Source organism: Echinops telfairi, unplaced genomic scaffold (genome assembly GCF_000313985.2).
Source record: "Echinops telfairi isolate 266 unplaced genomic scaffold, ASM31398v2 ScPeMD7_7436;HRSCAF=8474, whole genome shotgun sequence".
Lineage (NCBI taxonomy): Eukaryota > Metazoa > Chordata > Mammalia > Afrosoricida > Tenrecidae > Echinops > Echinops telfairi.
Genome location: NW_022111336.1, coordinates 3,789,527 through 3,808,275, shown reverse-complemented (window position 1 = coordinate 3,808,275; position 18,749 = coordinate 3,789,527). Strand labels below are relative to the sequence as shown.

The following is an 18,749-nucleotide window of genomic DNA, read 5'->3' as shown; positions in this document are numbered from 1 at the left end:
ACCATCTATTGCCCTTTTCCTCCAGAGAAAGATGAGGCTTTCTACCCCAGGAAGCAGCAACTATTTCTGTAACCCACAGCGGCAGTTCTACCCTACTGTCTAGGGTCCCCATGCGTGAGAATTACCTCGGGGGCAGTGAGTCTGGTTTTTTTGGTTCATGCCCATTGACAAGTTCCTTGGACACTATTTTCATCTCATCATCTTTTGTTTAAGAACTTTGAACTTATTGGTCCCCAGTATTCATTCCGTCCTTCATTTATGTGTTCATTCAACACATATTTACTGAGGGTCTCCTACATATTGCACATTCTACTAGGCCCTGAAAGGAAAACACTTGGACCAAACAAATGAAAGGCCCCTGCTGTCATAGAGTTTATTTTAGTCACGATAATCTAGTGGCAACTCCATTCTTTACCAACTATGCCCAGTAAATCCCTTTCTAAACTCCTTCCCTTTTGTGTCTTTCCCTTCTGTGTAGTCCCCCAGCTCTTTTTCCCCAAGCAGTGTGCCGGGTTTTGCCACCATGGTTCCTCTGAGTCAACTATGTTCTGCTTTCTTACCCATTTCTCCTCCTTAACGATTCCCCCTCACTCCCTCACCTGAGCATGTTCAGTTTGCTGATCCTCATACTTCGAGTCTCATCTCATCTTTCATTCTCTCAAATGTTACTCAGTTTCCAGAATGACAATTTCCTTCTTTGACTCTTCCTGCACCAGGTATTCCCTGTACTATTCTAATTTACACTAGATGGCAAATTAAGTAATCACTGGTTGTTACATAGGGTTATGTTTGCTCTTTTCAGCAACATTAGATGAACACAAAAACCCCAAATTCCAAATGAGTCAGTGAGGAGGAGTAGAAGGAGTTCTGGCCCAGCATTTGGGAGACCTAATTTCTCCACAGGCTCTACTAACAATCTGGCATATGACCTTAGCATATCATTTAACTCCCCCAGACCTTAGCTGCCTTCCCCCCACTGAAATGAGGTGATTTGAACAAATAGGGGGGTCTCTGAAAGTTCCCTTGAGATTCTAAAATTCAATTATTTTAATCTACACCTCATTCTATGAAATGGGAACATTCTTGAACTTTCTTTCCTTGGTTTTCTTATATTTAAATAGAGCTGATTAATTTCAAAGAGAAGGGGTAAAAAAAAAAGCTAGTAGAATGTTTTTGGAGGACAAGAATATTCAAATTGAAATTGCATATTGCTACCTCATAATTGAGTTGAAGAAAATATATACCATCTGTTTGTTCCTCGTGCATTATCACATTCCAATTTGCCCAAAAGGTATAAGAAGCAGTAACTAGACAGTGATAGTTAAATGCCAGTAAACAGAATAAAAGATTAATGAGTTTAAGTAACAGAAAACATAAAGTTGCTTTTAAAAAAACTCACATGTATACACAAATAGTTGTAGATGTTCCACATCAAGATGGTGAATATTAAAAAAAAAAGTTTCTCATTCCAATTAATTCCAGATCCCCAAACCTTGTGTTTTTAAGTTTTTTAATTTGAACAATTTAAGATGTGGTATAGGAATTTTTATTTTTTTAACTTAAGAAATAACAAAGATTTCAATTTAATCTGCCATGCTAGTATCATCAGTTTTCCAGATTGTTTTTTTTATATTTTGGCCTGTGAGAATGACATTGTTTTTTGTCAACATAATTTCAACACATGGTACAGCCTGTAGTTTCAGAGGAAGTCTTTTCCATGTTATGGAAAGCACTTACATTTATGTGTCTGTAAATCTTAATTTGAGCGGTGAGAACACTAGCATACGTCAGTCGGAAGTGGCAGTCACTCTCAAAGGGAGTCCTTGGCGTGGGAAGTGAGAAGAGTGACAGGCTTATTTTGTCTTTTTTTGATACTGGAAGAAGAAAGGAAAGTCTTTCTGCCTTTGAGAGACCAATTCAATTTGAATATTGAGGATCTCTGACCTTCTAATCTTGGAATATTAACTTTTTTCAAAGTTAGAGTGCATGACCTATTGAACACCATTTCTCAAAATTTCTCTTGGGGCTTCATTCTCTTTATTTTACGTCCCATAGCTCTCACTTTATTCCTGTGGTTCCTTATTATTTTTCTATGTGTGCCTTTTTTCCCCCTCCATGTGCTAAAGTGTTATTTTATTACACATGGGTAACCCAAGATATACAAGATATATCATTAGTTTTATAAAGGAAGTCAAAGTGAAAAATGAATTCAATATAACACATTTGGCTTGAAGAATACAAGCCTTTCAGAGCAAAGTTTTATTAAGGATTTCAAAGTAGGCATCAACCAAATCACACTTGAAATATTTGTGTCTGGAGAAATAACAGTCACTTTAGCAGCCCCCATAATTCTTAGAGTCCTGACACTGAAGAGCTCCTTAAAGACCAGACAAAAGGTCCCAGCACATCCAATGCTTCTGTGTTTTCCCTAAACCTTAGAAAGTGTAGATGTTTTCTGTTTGCTAAAGATCAGCACTTGCCTTGTTAAAATCTAGTAGCCCCTGAGCCCTTGTCTTCACTAATAAAGATTAATAGACCGTGGCTACATGTGACAATAGAAACCTCCTTGAGTTGTTTTTCTCTTTGTTATTGTTGTCCTTGTTGTGGTTCGATGCCATCAAATTGATTCTGGCTCATAATCACCCTCTGCAAAAAAAAAGGAAACAGCACCCAGCCCTGCCCAATCTTCACAATGATTCTGATGTTTGAGCCCATTGTTGTGACCACTGGGTCAATCCAGTTTGTTGAAAGTCTTCCTTGGTTTCACTTCCGCTCTCCTTTACCAAGCATAATGCTTTTTTCCCCAGGAAGTGGTATCTGCAGATAACATGTCCAAAGTATTGGGATTAACTCAAGCTACCCTTCCCTCTGAGGAGCATTCTGGCTGTATTTCTTCCAAGACAGATTTGTTTGTTCTTTTGGCAGTTCATGGCATTTTCCACATTCTGTTGAGTAGATAAAGGTAACCAGAGTTTACTTAGCAATTAGCCGAGTGCATTTTTGCTCAGTGATCCAAAACAGTTGGGTAAAAACGCTAAGGTTAAACATGTCTTCATATAAGAAAGGTTTATAATTCCCATATCACAGGTCCCATTTTTTTAAGACAGTGCAAGTTATGGACTCCAGAACAAGTCTCTGTCCCTTTGCTTCTGCCTCCTGATTTTCAAAACAAGAGGGTTGTATTATTATCTCTACGGTTCTTTTCTGGGGAAAAGATGAGGCTTTCTACTCCTACAAAGAGATATTGTCTCAGAAATCCACAGAGGCCATTCCACCTGTCCTATAGGGTCTCTATGAGTCAGAATCGATCCGATAGCAGTGAGTTTGGTTTTGGTAAGCTTCCTTTCAGAGAGTCCTGGTGATGCTGTGGGGTGTGCCTTGGAGTGCTAGCTACCAGGTCAGCTGTTCCAATCCACCAACTGTACAACAGAAGAAAGATGAGACTTTCTGCTCCCATAAAGACTTACAGCCTAAGGAACCCCTAAGGGGAAGTTCTTCTTGGTCCTATGAGATCCCTATAAATCCGAATGGATTCAATGGCAGTAAGTGAGAGAATGTTCATTCCAGGAAACGAAAGACATTTCATTACAAAGAAAAATTTTCAGTTGGAGACATTCCCAGTACAATCATAGGTTAAGCATTTTGAAATATTTGGTATACACACTTGAAAATAAAAATAGGTCAGCTATTTCCAACAAATATATTAGAAATGTGTCTTGAAAATACTTCACAAGCTTAACATGATGATAATTTTTTTCCAGCTCATAGTGTTTCATTACATTTAAATTCTCCTTCAAAATCATGTCACTGAGAAACACGACCTTTGCCCTGTGGACACCAACGAGTAACGTTTAGGGCGTATCTGAAATATTTTAAGAAATTACTTCGCAAAGAAGAGTTCTTGGGCTCACATGCAGAGAATGTGAGGCATTCACTTCAGGCATCCTGGAGATGGGACCTAGAAATCCAGATTTTAAATGAGCCGTGTTACACATTGAGTTGCTAGCCACACTGTCAACGGGTCGAGTCCACCAAGTGTTTACTTCTGTAAAGATTTCATCCTGGAAACCCAAAGGGGCAGTTCTGCTTCATCCTATAGGGTCACGATGAGTCCAAATTTACAGGAAGCAGTGAGTGTGGTCGTTGGTTTGATTTTTCCTCTAATGCTAGAGTTCCTGGGTGCAAATGGTGAAGGTGATTATCTGCTACTTGAAAAATTGCCCTTCAGAGTCAACCCAGAGGCTTCTCAGAAGAAAGGCCAGGAAATCTCCTGGGGTGGGGATAGGGAGAAAGCCATTAAAACTCTGTTGGGATTAAATTCCTGCTCTTATCCACAAGGGTCACTGTGAGTCCGGGTTGACTCCAGGGCAACTAGTGGGCGACTCACATCTGAGAACTTTGTGCACTCCAGTCTGAGAGCCAGGCGTGTGTTGTTTTGAACAGAGGGTAATCATCGGACTTTTGTTCTCTTCCCTAGTCCTTACCAGTGTCCTCTGGTCACCTAAGCCTCCGGATTATGTTTGGTCTTTGTGTTACTTTTTTTTCCCTTTCACTCTCATGCTTTAGAAGATAAATTCAGTGGCTAAGTAAGGTGATCCAATATAATGTCCTGTTACCTAACTCCATACCTGAGGAATAGTCTCCCGATAGATAGATGACAACTTTTTAAAATCATTTTATTGGGGGCTCGTACAACTCTTATCACAATCCATATATCCATCCATGTGTCAAGCACATTTGTACATTTGTTGCCATCATCATTCTCAAAATATTTGCTTTCCACTTGAGCCCTTGGTATCAGCTCTTCATTTGTTCCCTTCCCTACGCAATTCCCCCTCTCTCATGTACCCTTGATAATTTATAAATTATTATTATTTTGTCATATCTTACACTGTCCAACGTCACCCTTCACCCACTTTTCTGTTGTCCGTCCCCCAGAGAGGCAGTTATATGTAGATCCTTGTGATCAATTCTCCCTTTCTACCCGACCTTCCCTTCACCCTCCTGGTATCACCACTCACACCACTTTTCTTAAAGGTATCATCTGTCCTGGATTCCCTGTGTTTCCAGTTCCTATCTGTACCTATCTGTATCCAGTTCATCTGTCCTGAATTCCCTGTGTTTCCAGTTCCTATCTGTTCCAGTGTACATCCTCTGGTCTAGCCAGATTTGTAAGGTAGAATTGGGATCATGGTAGTGGCGGGAGGTAGCATTTAAGGACTAGAGGAAAGTTGTATGTTTCATTGTTGCTACACTGCACCCTGACTGGCTCGTCTCCTCCCCATGACCCTTCTGTAAAGGGATGTCCAGTTGCCTACAGATGGGCTTTGGGACCCCAATCTGCACTCCCCCTCATTCACAATGATATGATTTTTTGTTCTTTGATGCCTGATACCTGCTCCCTTTGACACCTCGTGATCACACAGGCTGGTGTGCTTCTTCCATGTGGGCTTTGCTGCTTCTGAGCTAGATGGCCGCTTGTTTACCTTCAAGCCTTTAAGACCCCAGACGTTATATCTTTTGATAGCCTGGCACCATCAGCTTTCTTCACCACATTTGCTTATGCACCCATTTGTCTTCAGCGATTATATCGGGAAGATGAACACACAATGATATGATTTTTTGTTCTTTGGTGCCTGATACCTGATCCCTTTAATGCTTCGTGATCACAAAGGTTGGTGTAGATGACAACTTTTATGTCTTTTGTGATGTGAGGGCCTTCTGCTCTACTCTCTCTCTGGCAGCCTTCTGTGCTTGACTTACAGTAGCCTCTATCTCTAGTGCTGTGGAGTTTCTCTTCAATCCTTTAGAACTACATTCCTTAAGCCTCAGAGCACTCCGCTCTCTTCCTCTCCCCGCCTCTCTCCTCACCTCTCCTCTCTCAAGACACAAAGAGATTCATTGACCATTAATGACTCCTTGGCACCATTTAACCTAGAACCAGGATGGTGGGATTTCTTCACGTCTATAAAGCAGCAGCTTGAGACCTCACCACAGGCCTCCTTCCCTGTAGCAGATTCTCCTCCAGACCACTCCACCACAGGGAGAATTTGTTTCCAGAGAAAGTCCCTGGGTGGCACAAATGGTTAACACATTCAACTGATGATAGAAAGCTTAAAGGTTCAAGGCCACTTGGCACCACTTGAGAAGAAAAGCCTAGTGACCTATTCTGAAAAGACTCTCAAAAAACTCACTGCCATTGAGTGGAGGCAGACTCTAACCTATAGGACAGGGGAGAACTATCCTTCTGGGTTTCTGAGACTGTCGCTCTTTATTCAAGCAGAAAACCTCATCTTTTTCCTGAGGAGCAGGCTGGTGGTTTCAAACTGCTGACATTGCCTTTAACGGGTCAAGTCGTAACCACAACGCCATCAACAAAAGCCTCACGGAGCAGGAATCTGCTTGGACACTTGATGGCAGCTGGTATACCCGATAGAAAGAGGCCATTCATTCGTCATTTCCATGGTCTCCTTTCCATCTCCCTCTCTCTACTCCCCAGTGTATCATGGTGCTTACAGGCACTCAATAAAAATGTCTTTAATCACTTTTCCCATTTGCTGCTTTCACATGTCTTGACTGTGCCTCTCTCTTACTTTCTTTCAAAATATCCTGCTTGACGGCCTTACTTCACCCCCAAGGTGATCAAGCTGCGAATTCCAAACACGCCAGGGAAGCTCTGGAACTTATAGTCATTACTTGCCATTAAACAATTAAAACTCTGAATAGGGAATTCTAACTTGAGTGTACCATGGAACATAATAACTAAAAGAGAACGAGGGAATCGAAACTTCAAAGAACTGACCTCTACATTATATGTAATCTGCACATATGCAGTTTAATTCATGATATTTGTGCTATTTCACGATTCATTTATTAGATAATAATACCCCTCAATTCCTAACCAATTCATCTCTCTCGTGTGGACGGATTGCCTTTCTGCAGCTAATGTTGATATTGTTCATTAGAATACAAAGAATCCTGACAATTCGGAAACGTATAATGAAGATGGAATCAATCAACTATAAATCTACTTTTACATGATAACCTAGTTGTTTGTTCCACATTTTTTTCATGCGGAGTCAAGCATGTGCACACAAATACATACACACACAAATGCTTGCAAAAAATAGATGGTAGACATTTTTGTCACCTGCTTTCTCTCTTAGCAACTGACAGGGTGATCTTTCCATATCCATAAATATCTGCCTACGTCATCATATTGCACATCTGCATGGTATTTCATTGTATGAATTCACTATTGCATATGTAACCCATTCCCTAGCATTGCCTATTTAAATTGTTCATTTGGCCTCAATCATAAATGATACTACACAGACCACGCTTGGACCTAGATCTTGACATGCTTTCCCGGTTATTTCTTGGTATAAAATCCTTGAATTGGAAGTTGAATTTTTTGCTTTTTAAGGAGAATTATATAGATCATCAAATTATCCTTCAGAATAATTGCAGCATTTGGATTTCCAAGTAGGTACATTTGCAATTCTCTTTGACTAAGGCCTGAAGAAGAATTGTATTTGAGATGTCAGATGGCGTTACCAACATATTCAAGGGAAATGTTTCCCTCTCCCTCCTTCCTTGGCTTTACATTTCAATCTTTGCTGCATTGGCGACACTCGTATGTTTACATTACTGGCAGCATTAGATTTGTGAATTATTAGTAATTATGGATAATATGTGAGCAATGCAGCCCAATTCCTAGTCTACCTGAGGATAATGTGTTGACTAACGCTCCGTGCTTCCTCCTGGTTTCCTGCAAGATGATTCATTTTATTAATTTAACTTCTCATCCCCCAAGTGAAATGTGGGTTTTATAACACAGATCATTCATTTGTCTCCTCTTAAATGGCTTCTCCAGATTAACACGTCCTAAATTCTGTTGATGGGAAGGCACTCAGTCTCCTGGCTAAATTATTCATGTCTGGGGGAAAGACTTTCAGGCAACTGTCGGATTTTACTCTTCCACATGTGTTGTTGTCTCAGAACATTTTACACAAAAGAAACAAAGCAGGAAATGTTGGCACTCGGTGAAAACAAATCCCAGGTGCACACGAAAAAAGAAGGGTGGAGGAAAGGCTTATGGAACAGACGCCAGCCAGAAGGAGTCAGCGGACGATGCTGCCTGGTGTGTGGGAACGAGGAAAGTGGAAAATGGGAGGAGAGACGGTTCTGTTTCTGGAAGCAGAAAGCAGTCCAGTCGTAGTGTGAGTCAAAGGATCATCGAGGGGTTTGTGTCGACATACCCCCCATTTTACAGGCCCTTCAAATCAGGTAGCCGGCATGTTTACACAATTCCCCATCAGTTTCTGCATTATGATACTAGCTGACCAACATCCCTTTCATGGGATTGTTAAAACCGTTACTTATACGCCCAAAGATTGACTGCTTTGTCCCTGTTGATTTTCAGGTCCCATTTGGAAGCCAGTTCGGACCAGTGGAAGCGGCTGCACCTTTCTCTTCAGGAGCTCCTGGTGTGGTTGCAGCTTAAAGAGGATGAGTTAAGCCGGCAGGCACCGATTGGAGGCGATTTCCCAGCAGTTCAGAAGCAGAATGATGTACACCGGGTAGGATATTTTTAAGCCTAGTGCATTGCACACATAGTAAGCATTTAGTCACTATCCGTAACTATTTTTAAATTAGTTTTAGAATGAAATTGAATTGATTTTTTTTAACCTCTTAAAATCCAAGGGGGATTATTTGAAAACCCAAGACATTATAATAACAATGCCAAGGCTTCTACATTATTAATATCCTTAATAAATGATCCATACATTTGGCCATTGTTTTTTTTTACTCTTTTTCAAGTAAAATATAAAATATATACAAAAATAAGCAGAATATTGTAATAAATTCCAAGGCATCATCAAGACATCAGCAATGATCCATTAATAGACAATCTAATTTCTTCTTTAGTTCACCCTTTCTTCCATTATTTGCAAGCAAATCCCAGGCATATATCATTTCATTACGAAACATCTCAGAAAGTCTCTCTAAAAGATTAATCACTCTTCTAAAATAAGTGTAACACTGCTATCAGTAATAATAATCAAAACATCAGTAATCTGATAGCACCATATCTAGTTTTCAACTGTTCATTCTATCATACCAAAGCCAAACCAAACCTATGCAGTCAAGTCTGCTTCTAACGTATAGCATCCCTTTCCAAACTCACTGCCATTGAGTCGACTCCAACTCATAACAGCCCTATAAGACAGGGCAGAACCGCCCCTGTGGCTGTAACTGTTGATGGGAGTAGAAAGCCCAGTTTTTCTCCTGGGAGCAGCTGGTGGTTTCGAATTGCTGACCTTGAGGTTAGCAACCCAAAACGTAAGCTACTATATATACCATGCCCCGTTAGGACAAAGCAAAACTGCCTCGAAGGGTTTTCAAGGCTGTAAATCTTTCTGGGAGTTGACTGCCACTTCTTTCTCCTGTGGAGTGGCTACTGGGATTGAATCAATGACCCTTTAAACTAGCAGCTGATGGGTTAACCTTTGAAACCACCATGACTCATTTCGCTTAAAATTTAACAGGCTTCTGTTGTTTAAATAAGAATCAAAATAAAGAAAAATAATCAAAATAAGGTTCATACATTCCATTTGGTTAATATTTCTTTAAAATCCCTTTCTTCATTTTTTTACTATTTATTTTGAAAAAATTCCAAATTCTGGAAAAGTTGCAACAATGAGTACAGACGTCTTGTGTACTTTTCAAAGTTTACCCAATGGCTACATCTTATTTCATAACTGTAGTTCAACATTGAAACTTGAACATAAACACGTGCATGCATCGTTCTGCGCTGTTTTTCACGTGTAGATTTGTACAAACATGACTGCAATCGAGATACAAAAGTCTTCCATCACCACAAAGAGCTTCCTTGTCTACTTTGTAGCCATCCTGACCCTCCTCCCCCACAACTCCACCTCAGCCAGCCCTGGTCTGGTTTCCCTTTCTATCATTTTGTCATTTCAAGAACGTTATATAAATGGAAGCATACAGTAGATGACTTTTTGAAATGGACTTTTCCCACTTCTCACATTACCCTCAAACCTAAAATCTAAAGCACCCAGGATTCAGTGACAGAAGCAAAACCAGTAGGATCGATTTTTACAAGCACCTTATTATAAGCTGACACAATGATGGGAGATAGCTTAGTAAGCCTGAAGTTCACAGGGCCACTGTCAGGAAGGGACGGAAGCCTACAGGCAAGGGTTGAAGTTGTCCATGAAAGAAAGTCTCTTTTGGTCTCTGGGAAGGCCTAAACCCTCTTTCATGACTTTCAAACTGATTAAATTAGGTCCATCCACCCAGTGAAACCTCCCTAATTTAAATTTAACTGATTAAAGAGTTTAATTACATCTGCAAAACCCCTTCACAGCAGCCCCTAGATTAGTGTGTGATTGAATAACCGGAAGACAGTAGGTGTAACTCCCTTGTTGAATATGCATGCTCTTTAACCTGTAGGCTCTCCCTCTCTTCAAGTTTTTCTTGTCATTCATCGTTTTTTTATAATAAGCTTGGGAATTGTTTTTCTGTAGTTTCAAACCATGTGAGTATTGCAGATTCCATTCCAATAGAGTTGTTAAACATATTCCTCTGATCTCTTTATTTCCTGTAAATGAGTAGAGGGATCTAGATCAGCATTGCCCAGCAAAAACTTCATGCCTATGGCCTATGTAATGTAAAAATTTCGAGAAATCACTTTAAAAACAAGGACAGATGCAATTGACTAACTAAGTTTTTCATTTGATCCAATGTATCCAAAATGTTATCCTTTGAATATGCTGTCAGTAGAAAAATCTATACCTTCAGCACAACTTATTTCATACTGACCGCATGTCAACTTCTGGGCAATCAGATGTGGTTAGTGGGCTACCATACTGAGTAATGATGTTCTCGACTTGATCATGAGTTCTAGACGTTGGACCATTTTTGTCAAGACTGCTTCATAATTAGTAGTATATTCCTCTGTCACCGAGAGGTATATAATATCTTAAGAGTTTTATTTCCCACCTTTTTGGTATGATTTCATAAGCTGCTGCTTATCAATGGTTAGGGGGGATAGAAATATGGCAATTGTCTATTTGTGTTATTTCTTCTTCATTAATTAACTGGAGTACATTTTAGCTCCCTGGTTGTATATGCATAGGATAGGCAGAGTCAATGTTTCTGCTTCACCAATTTTGAGAATAATGAGTTTGTTCACTAGCATCCCTCAAAGTTATTTCTTTTGTGGAGCAGCAGGTGGGGGGTGGTTACATTTCTCTCTTCTCTAGGTGGTTCTGTGTAGGGATGGCAGGGATTTGGTTTTACTCATCTCCAAGACCTTCATACATAAAAAAGTCCCTGGCATACAATGAATACTTCTACGTGTGTTTGAACTAAGATTAAAAGGGACATGAACAGAAATGAATAGCAAACCAGAGAATGTACTACCAAACCGCAAAAGCTAAATAAAAGTATGTTCAATGCTTAAAGGAAAGCTCTCTGTAGCAATACAAACCAAAATGAGATCTTGAAGAAAGGCCAAAGGTTCGTATTTTTCCAGGAAAGAGCATTACAGAGCATTACAAAAAGGGAAGATAACACGAAGGGTCTTTGTTAAAAATCACTAGGGAAAGTATCATTTCATTTCATATAGTTCAAAATATCAAATGGTGGCACTTAATAGTGATACATTTTTAATTAAGAAATCATTTTATTGGCTTTTACAGCTCTTATAACCACCCACACATAAATTGCATCAAACTCATTTGTACATATGTTGCCATCATCATTTTCAAAACATTTTTTTTCTGCTTGAGCCCTCAGTATACCTCTTTTTTCCCTCCCCCCTCCTCCCACCTTCAAGGACCCCTGATAAATTATAAATTATTATTATTTTTATATCTTATACCACTCACTGTCTCCCTTCACCCACATTTCTGTTATCCGTCCCTCTGGGGTGGATTATACATCGATCATTGTAGATGGTTCCCTGTTTCTCCCCCTTCTCCACCACCTGCCCCATCATAGTATTTCTACTCCCATTAGTGCCCCTGAGGAGTTTATCTGTCCTGGATTTGGTGTTTTGAGGGCTTTTACCTGTACCGGTGTACATGCTCCGATCTAGCCGGATTTGTAAGGTAGAACAGGGTCATGATAGTGGGGGGGGGGGGAGCATTAAAGCACTAGAGGAATGTTGTGTGTTCCAAGCAGAGCCATTGTAAAGGATGGGTATTTGAAGTAGAATGCATTATTTGACAGAGTGAAATGAAACAGAATTTTGACAAAAGATAAAGCATTTATTATTTTCGTTCTAGAAACTACAGAAGATGAATCACTGAAGACATTAACTAGGAGTCAGGAGACTGAGATTCTAGCCCTAGTTCCCTTATGTGTTAGATTGTAATAGGTATTTTGTTCTTCAACAGCATGCTGAAGAAAATTGGACTTAAAAATTGCCAAGGTTCCTTCTAACCAGTATTTTGATTTTCATACTACCTCGTTCTGTATGGTTTGGGGTACTTTTACCAGTGATAAAAATACTTGTACTTGCTCAGTCTTTTCATTCTGGATTCTCATAACCAGGAACATAATTTTAGAACATGTTTGGATGAGACTTATAGGTAACACGTACCATGAAGAAATTAACTACTCTTCACATGGCTAATGTGCTTGCTCAGATATCCGCCCCCACCCCACCCCAATTGCCTTTCATTGACTTATTAAGACTTACAGCCTATTGATAATGCTGTGTTTTATACATGAGTTTCACCTTCCTCCATCTTCTCCTCATTCCCAGGCCAATTTAATAACTTTTCCATTACTGGAATTAATTATGTTACCAAGATTGTTTAGATATGATATTTGGGGGGTTGTTTGTTTTTGCTAATGGAATGCATACTGAATCATTAAGTATTTCAAAAATTTTGGTAGGTCTGATGGATTTCTATAAACCATAGGTATGGGGGATACCTATGTCCCTAATAACTCTCCCAAAAGGATAGGTAGGATGAGGCATGAGGAAAATATTCACTTGATTGTTACCAAATTCTGAACAATGCTTGTTCCCCAAACATACAGGAAACAGTAAATATACTTATGAGTCTTAAGTCCCTGTACAATAAGAGCCCCAAGGGACAGACTTTGCACAATCACTCTTCCAGGATGCACTATTTCATACAACAACCTTTCATCACAGTAATATGTCACCAACCAACTCTCTTCTGTTTTACTCAATTATGCAAGTTTTTGCCCCAACACTAGCATATACTATATGTGGGGGAACCTCTAAAAAAGTACTAGAGATTAGAGATGTAAATTGTACTTATATGTATCACTGGTTATGAATGTTTAAACAATAAAATGTTCTTCAAACATTTTAAGAGAACTATTCTAAGAACTGAAAATCCTTTGTCTTTTCACCTATTTTGTTGGTCTACAAAGTCTACAAAACCTGGAAAATCTCACTAAACACATTCTCCTCTTCTATATCCAGACCAAAATAGGGCAGGTTGGCACAGCAGGTTTTCATTTTCTTTCTTTTTCCTTTTAAATCATTTTATTGGGGGCTCATACAACTCATCACTACCCATACATACATCCATTGTGTCAAACACATTTGTACATTTGTTGCCATCATCATTCTCAAAACATTTTCTTTCTACTGGAACCCTAGGTATCAGCTCCTCATTTTTTCCCTCCCTCCACCAACCTCCCTCCCTCCCTCACGAGCCCTTGATAATTTATAAATTATTATTATTTTTGGTATCTTACACTATCCGATGTCTCCCTTCACCCACTTTTCTGTTCTCGATCCCCCAGGGATGGAGTTATATGTAGATCATTGTGATAGGTTCCCACTTTCTTCCCCACCTTCTCCTTCCCCTCCTGGTATCGCTACTCTCATTATTGGTCCTGAGAAGTTTATCTGTCCTGGAGTCCCTGTATTTCTAGCTCTTATCTGTACCAGTGTACATTGTCTGGACTAGCTGGATTTGTAGGGTAGAATTGGGATCATGATAGTTGGTGGAGAGGGTTGGAGGGGGGCTAAACATTAAAGAACTATTTAGATAAGATAGGCGGGATAAACAATCTGGAGGAGAAAACAATGGACCGAAAGTTCAGGGAGAGGGGGAGGTGGGGAAAAGGAAGTGGGTGTTAAACCCAGGGACAAGGGAACAAGTGATCCAAAATCTATGGTGACAAGGTGTAGGAGGCCTGATAGGGCTTGATCAAGGGCAATGTAACCGAGAGCAATTACTGAAACCCAAATGAAGGGTGAACATGATAATGGGAAAAGAAGAAAGTAAAAGGAAATAGAGGAAAGAACTAAGAGGCAAAGGGCATGTATAGAGCCACAGCAGTTTTTCATGACCACCAACATCCACCTTTCTATTGCTAACTCATCACTATGTAGGTTTACCTTCCAGATATTACTTGTCTCTGTCTACTGCTGTAATCACCATAGTTACAATAGACACTTTCTCCTCATTTTATCTGCAGCTACACTTGCCATCCTCCAATTCAATGTTTACATTTCAGTCAGACTAATTGATATAGAAACTTAAAATGGATCATGCCACTCCTGATCTTAACACTCTTAGTGGCTTCTCAATGACCTTAGATAAAGATGAAACTCCTCAGCAAGGACTCCAAGTCTCCAACATTCTCTCTTCTTACCCTTGGGCTTGGGATAGCAGCCATATTGCTTTTCTTCATTATTACTGTCCCAATTATCCACATTCCTCTCAGCTAGGGATTTGAACATAGTGGGCACCCTATCTGAAACTCTTTCTACCCCAGTATGCCATACCATACAATGCCATGCTATACCATACCATACCTTACCATCCCATGTCATACCATGCCATCCCATGTCATACCATGCCATCCCATGTCATACCATGCCATACCATGTCATACCATGCCATACCATACCATACCATGTCATACCATGCCATACCATACCATACCAGTTGCTGTCGGGTACAGTTCAGCTCATGCTGACCTCCCACATGTCACAGTACAACTATGCTTCATCGGAATTTCAATGGATGTGCTTTCACAAGTAGCTAGCAAGGGATTTCTGCCAAGGCACCTCTGGATGAGCTTGAACCTTACATCCTTTGGTTAGAAACCACTTGCGTTCATCATTTGCCATAGATTCCTATCCACGCATTCCCCTTAACATCTATCTAATAATCCTAAATATCTGGGCTCAAACACTCAGCAAACTTTTCTCTGATACTCATCAGTTGACCAGCTCTCCCTGTAATACACTTTCCTAATACTATTTCTTCATCATTCTTTGAGTTCTGTCACGTAGCATTCTTTTTCATCATGTCTGCACACATGCATGCATGTGGATAGCTTGTATATATGCATAGTAAATGTATCTAAATACACCTTTTGTGTTTATGTCCATGCAGTATGTATTCCTATATTTTATGTGCATATCTCATTAATGTCACTCCCTTTCACTAACCCTTGTGCTCTTACCTTTTTTTTTGTGGCTGGTTGACATTTTTTTGTGGGAAAAGGATGGGACTTTCCATTCTCATCAAGAATTACAGTCTCGGAAACCCAAAGAGGCCTGACCTACAGGGATGTCATGAGTCAGAATTGAATTGGCTCAATGGCAGTGAGTTGGGGGTTTTGGTTTTTAGTTGCCCTTTATATTTTTATACTTGAGGCCTGATAAAGTCGTACCTGGTAGATACTGGATAGATAAAACCAAAGGAGTCAAGGAAGGAAGGAAAAGAGTGAGAGGGAAAAAGGGGGAAAACAAAGAAACAAAATCAATAATTTAACTTTCCTCTTTTTCATTTTTACTCCGGTACTCTGAGGGCAAGTGCAGGCAAGAGAAGAAAAAATGCATAGCAGGATTTGGGGCTGTGGTTTTGCTTTTTTGTTGTTTGTTTGTTTTCTCTAGTACTCTTATTCTATTTCTTTTAGGGTAAATTAGATGTGGGTATACATTTCAAATCATCAACTTTTTATTCAACAATTTAAACTACTAGCTCCCCCCCAATAATTTACCTGTCACCCACCTCTCTACCTTATCCCCCTTCGATGGTCTAGCCCTTTGTTTCCTCTTCCCACCCTGGTTCCTCCCATCCCCTATAAGTTTCCAGATTTTGTTCCCTTTGGTATGAATGCCTTTATCTTGGTTTCTAATATATTTTTAATGTACAATAGTGGTCTCAGGTAATCTGTGTCCCTTTGGGATTGAGTGATTTCATGAAGCATGATGTCCTTTGTGCCCATTCATGTCATGAGGTACTTCATGATTTCGTCATTGTTTTTGAGCGATGCAAAGTATCCCACTGTGCGCGTCTGGCAGTTTCCTTAGCCCTTCTTCAACTGATGGGCCTTTAACCTCTTTCCATCTTTTTTTGCTATTGTGAACAGTGCTGCACTGAACATGGATGTGCAGGTCTGTTCCTGTTATGTCTCTTACTTCCTTAGGACATAAGCCTAACAAAGGGGTTGCTAGGTCGCATGGAACTTCCATTCTCAATTGTTTGAGGTGTGTAGCAGTGTTGTTATGCCCAGGGTTTTTATGCGTGCATGCTGTCTACCCCAAAGCCCTCACATGTTTTCCTTTGTATCCTGGAGAAAAAACCTTGGCACAACACATTCTCCTTCCTCAAAGAACATTATCACTCCTGAAGGTGGACAAGAGAACAAATTTGCACCCTGTTTTACTCAAGAGTTTGTCACATTTATGTAGTAACTTTTTTCTCATAATGGAAGGACTGACTAGTTAGTGATTCTCTTGTTGCCTGTGGATAAAAGAACAAAGGAAATGCCTTGACATGAAGTCTCTCTGTCAGGGCTTCTGGAAGAGGGAAAGGAAGCATGGTCAGTACAGACCTCCATCAAAATCAAGTCTGTGATAGATTTTGTATTTGTAGACGTCGGTTTCACTTGACTAGGTTTCGAAGATTACAACTGGGCTTTCTCTTTATGGAGTTCTGGATTGAAACGTTGTTTATATAGAATGTCTGGTACCGAGACGGGTCACTTGTCACCATAAACTTGCCCCCATATATTTGTGCGACACTTCTTTTCAATCACTTGCTTGCTAACTGTTAACAGATTATTGCTGCCCTTGATTTTTGCTTTTTATGGACATACAATGTTGAAATTACAGTACAATCAAATATAGTTCTATGTCACACTTCTATAAATCAGAATATTTACAAAAGAAAGAATTCACATTTATTTCATACATCCTTTGCTAATGCTGAAAAAATGGGGCAAGATATCATCTGTCTTATTCTTTTAAGGGGAAAGTGCATAGTCGGTCTCAGTTACTGTGATGGAGAGGTAGGTGGGGTTTCTGTTAGCTAAAATTCCCGAAGACTTGACTGGTATGTGGGCACTGCAGTCTCACTCCTAAAGCAGTTTTCACACCCAGGAGAGTGGATCTGTGTTCCCAACCCAGCTGCGCAGCATAACAACTGCTACTGGAATGGCTCTCAAGACTAATTAATAAAATAATACTCCATATGAGATGAAGTGGTATAAATAATTAAAGATCAAATGTGCCTTAGCAAATATAAACTGACCAAGTTTTATATCTTTTGAATACATTATCCTGGCTTTTACGGTTCCTCATTACTTGCCTCACTAGACTGACTCATTTTCAATTAGTGTGTATTATTCTGGTCCAGATATATTTTTTAACCCTAACTTCCTTTGTTTTACTTGAGCACCCACGAAAGTGATATTTATTACTTGTCTAGTTCTGTGATTAACCTGGAGAGAGTTCTAAAGGAGCAAATCATAATGGGGAATTTCTATGGAGGTCCTTAATAAGTGATGAGGTCAGTTAATTCCCTTCATCCGACCCCAAATTCAAGTGGAGATTAGGTGTTAATGATAAAGACACTGCAGGAAGTGCCTTTTTGTTGGCATTTTTGGTAATGAAATTGATTGTCACTGGGTTTTCATCCTTCAAATTAAAGATTTCTATAATCCCTTCCTTAGAGACCAGCAAGGACACCTTCGAAGCTTCCTCAGACTTTCTGGTTATGATTTAGATGGAAGTAATCAAAACATACATTATTAAAACAGTGGACAGAAAGCCATTATTGCTTGGGTGCTGTTGACAAATGAAAAGGCTTGAATAATGTAGTTTACTTGTTCATTGGTCAGGTCATATATTATGCATGTTCGATTTCCATGGGAGTCACCACAACGTGAGGGACAGGTTCACAAGTTCAATAAAATTATCCTGGAATCATGTTGGAGATTATACCTTCATTTAGGCTAATTCAGTTGTCATTGCTATCCTGCTTATTTAAGGGAGATTTTAGTGCATGTGTTATCTTGAAAAGTTCCCCCCACTGAAAGAGAAATTGGCTTTGGGTTGGGTGCTGCTTGTGAATGTCTTTCAAGTCAACTCTGGCTTGAAAAAAAAATTTTTTTTTCATCTCAGGTGAACAACAAAAAGGAAATGATAGAGTAATTCAATCCAAGATTCGATGGCCTGGCCTCTTGGAGTTCCTAAACAAGTTTGTTTCCTTGCAAAGTTCAATGATGGTTGTGCCTGCCATAAAATGTCTGCGCAGCTCTGGTGGAGAAAACAAACGTCTTTTTGATCTAATATTCTTTTCAATCATAAAGTAAACTCTTTTGCATAATAAGTTTTATATTTTTCCAGCCTTTTTCAGGAATGCTGAGTAGAAAAGTTTCAAAAGTATTTTTAGAATGACATTTCTAGGCATTTGAAGAAGTCT

The 18,749-nt window shown here is 39.6% G+C and overlaps 1 protein-coding gene across 4 annotated transcripts in view; it reads left to right on the top strand.

Moving 5' to 3' along the window:
• The window catches only part of DMD (dystrophin), a 2,430,848-nt gene that overhangs the window by 1,991,790 nt on the left and 420,309 nt on the right, over positions 1–18,749 (top strand). For all 4 annotated transcript variants that reach the window (XM_045298663.1, XM_045298661.1, XM_045298660.1 and 1 more), the window contains one exon: positions 8,426–8,582. In XM_045298663.1, coding sequence (XP_045154598.1) covers positions 8,426–8,582 — 157 coding nt within the window. The remainder of the gene's footprint in view (positions 1–8,425; positions 8,583–18,749) is intronic.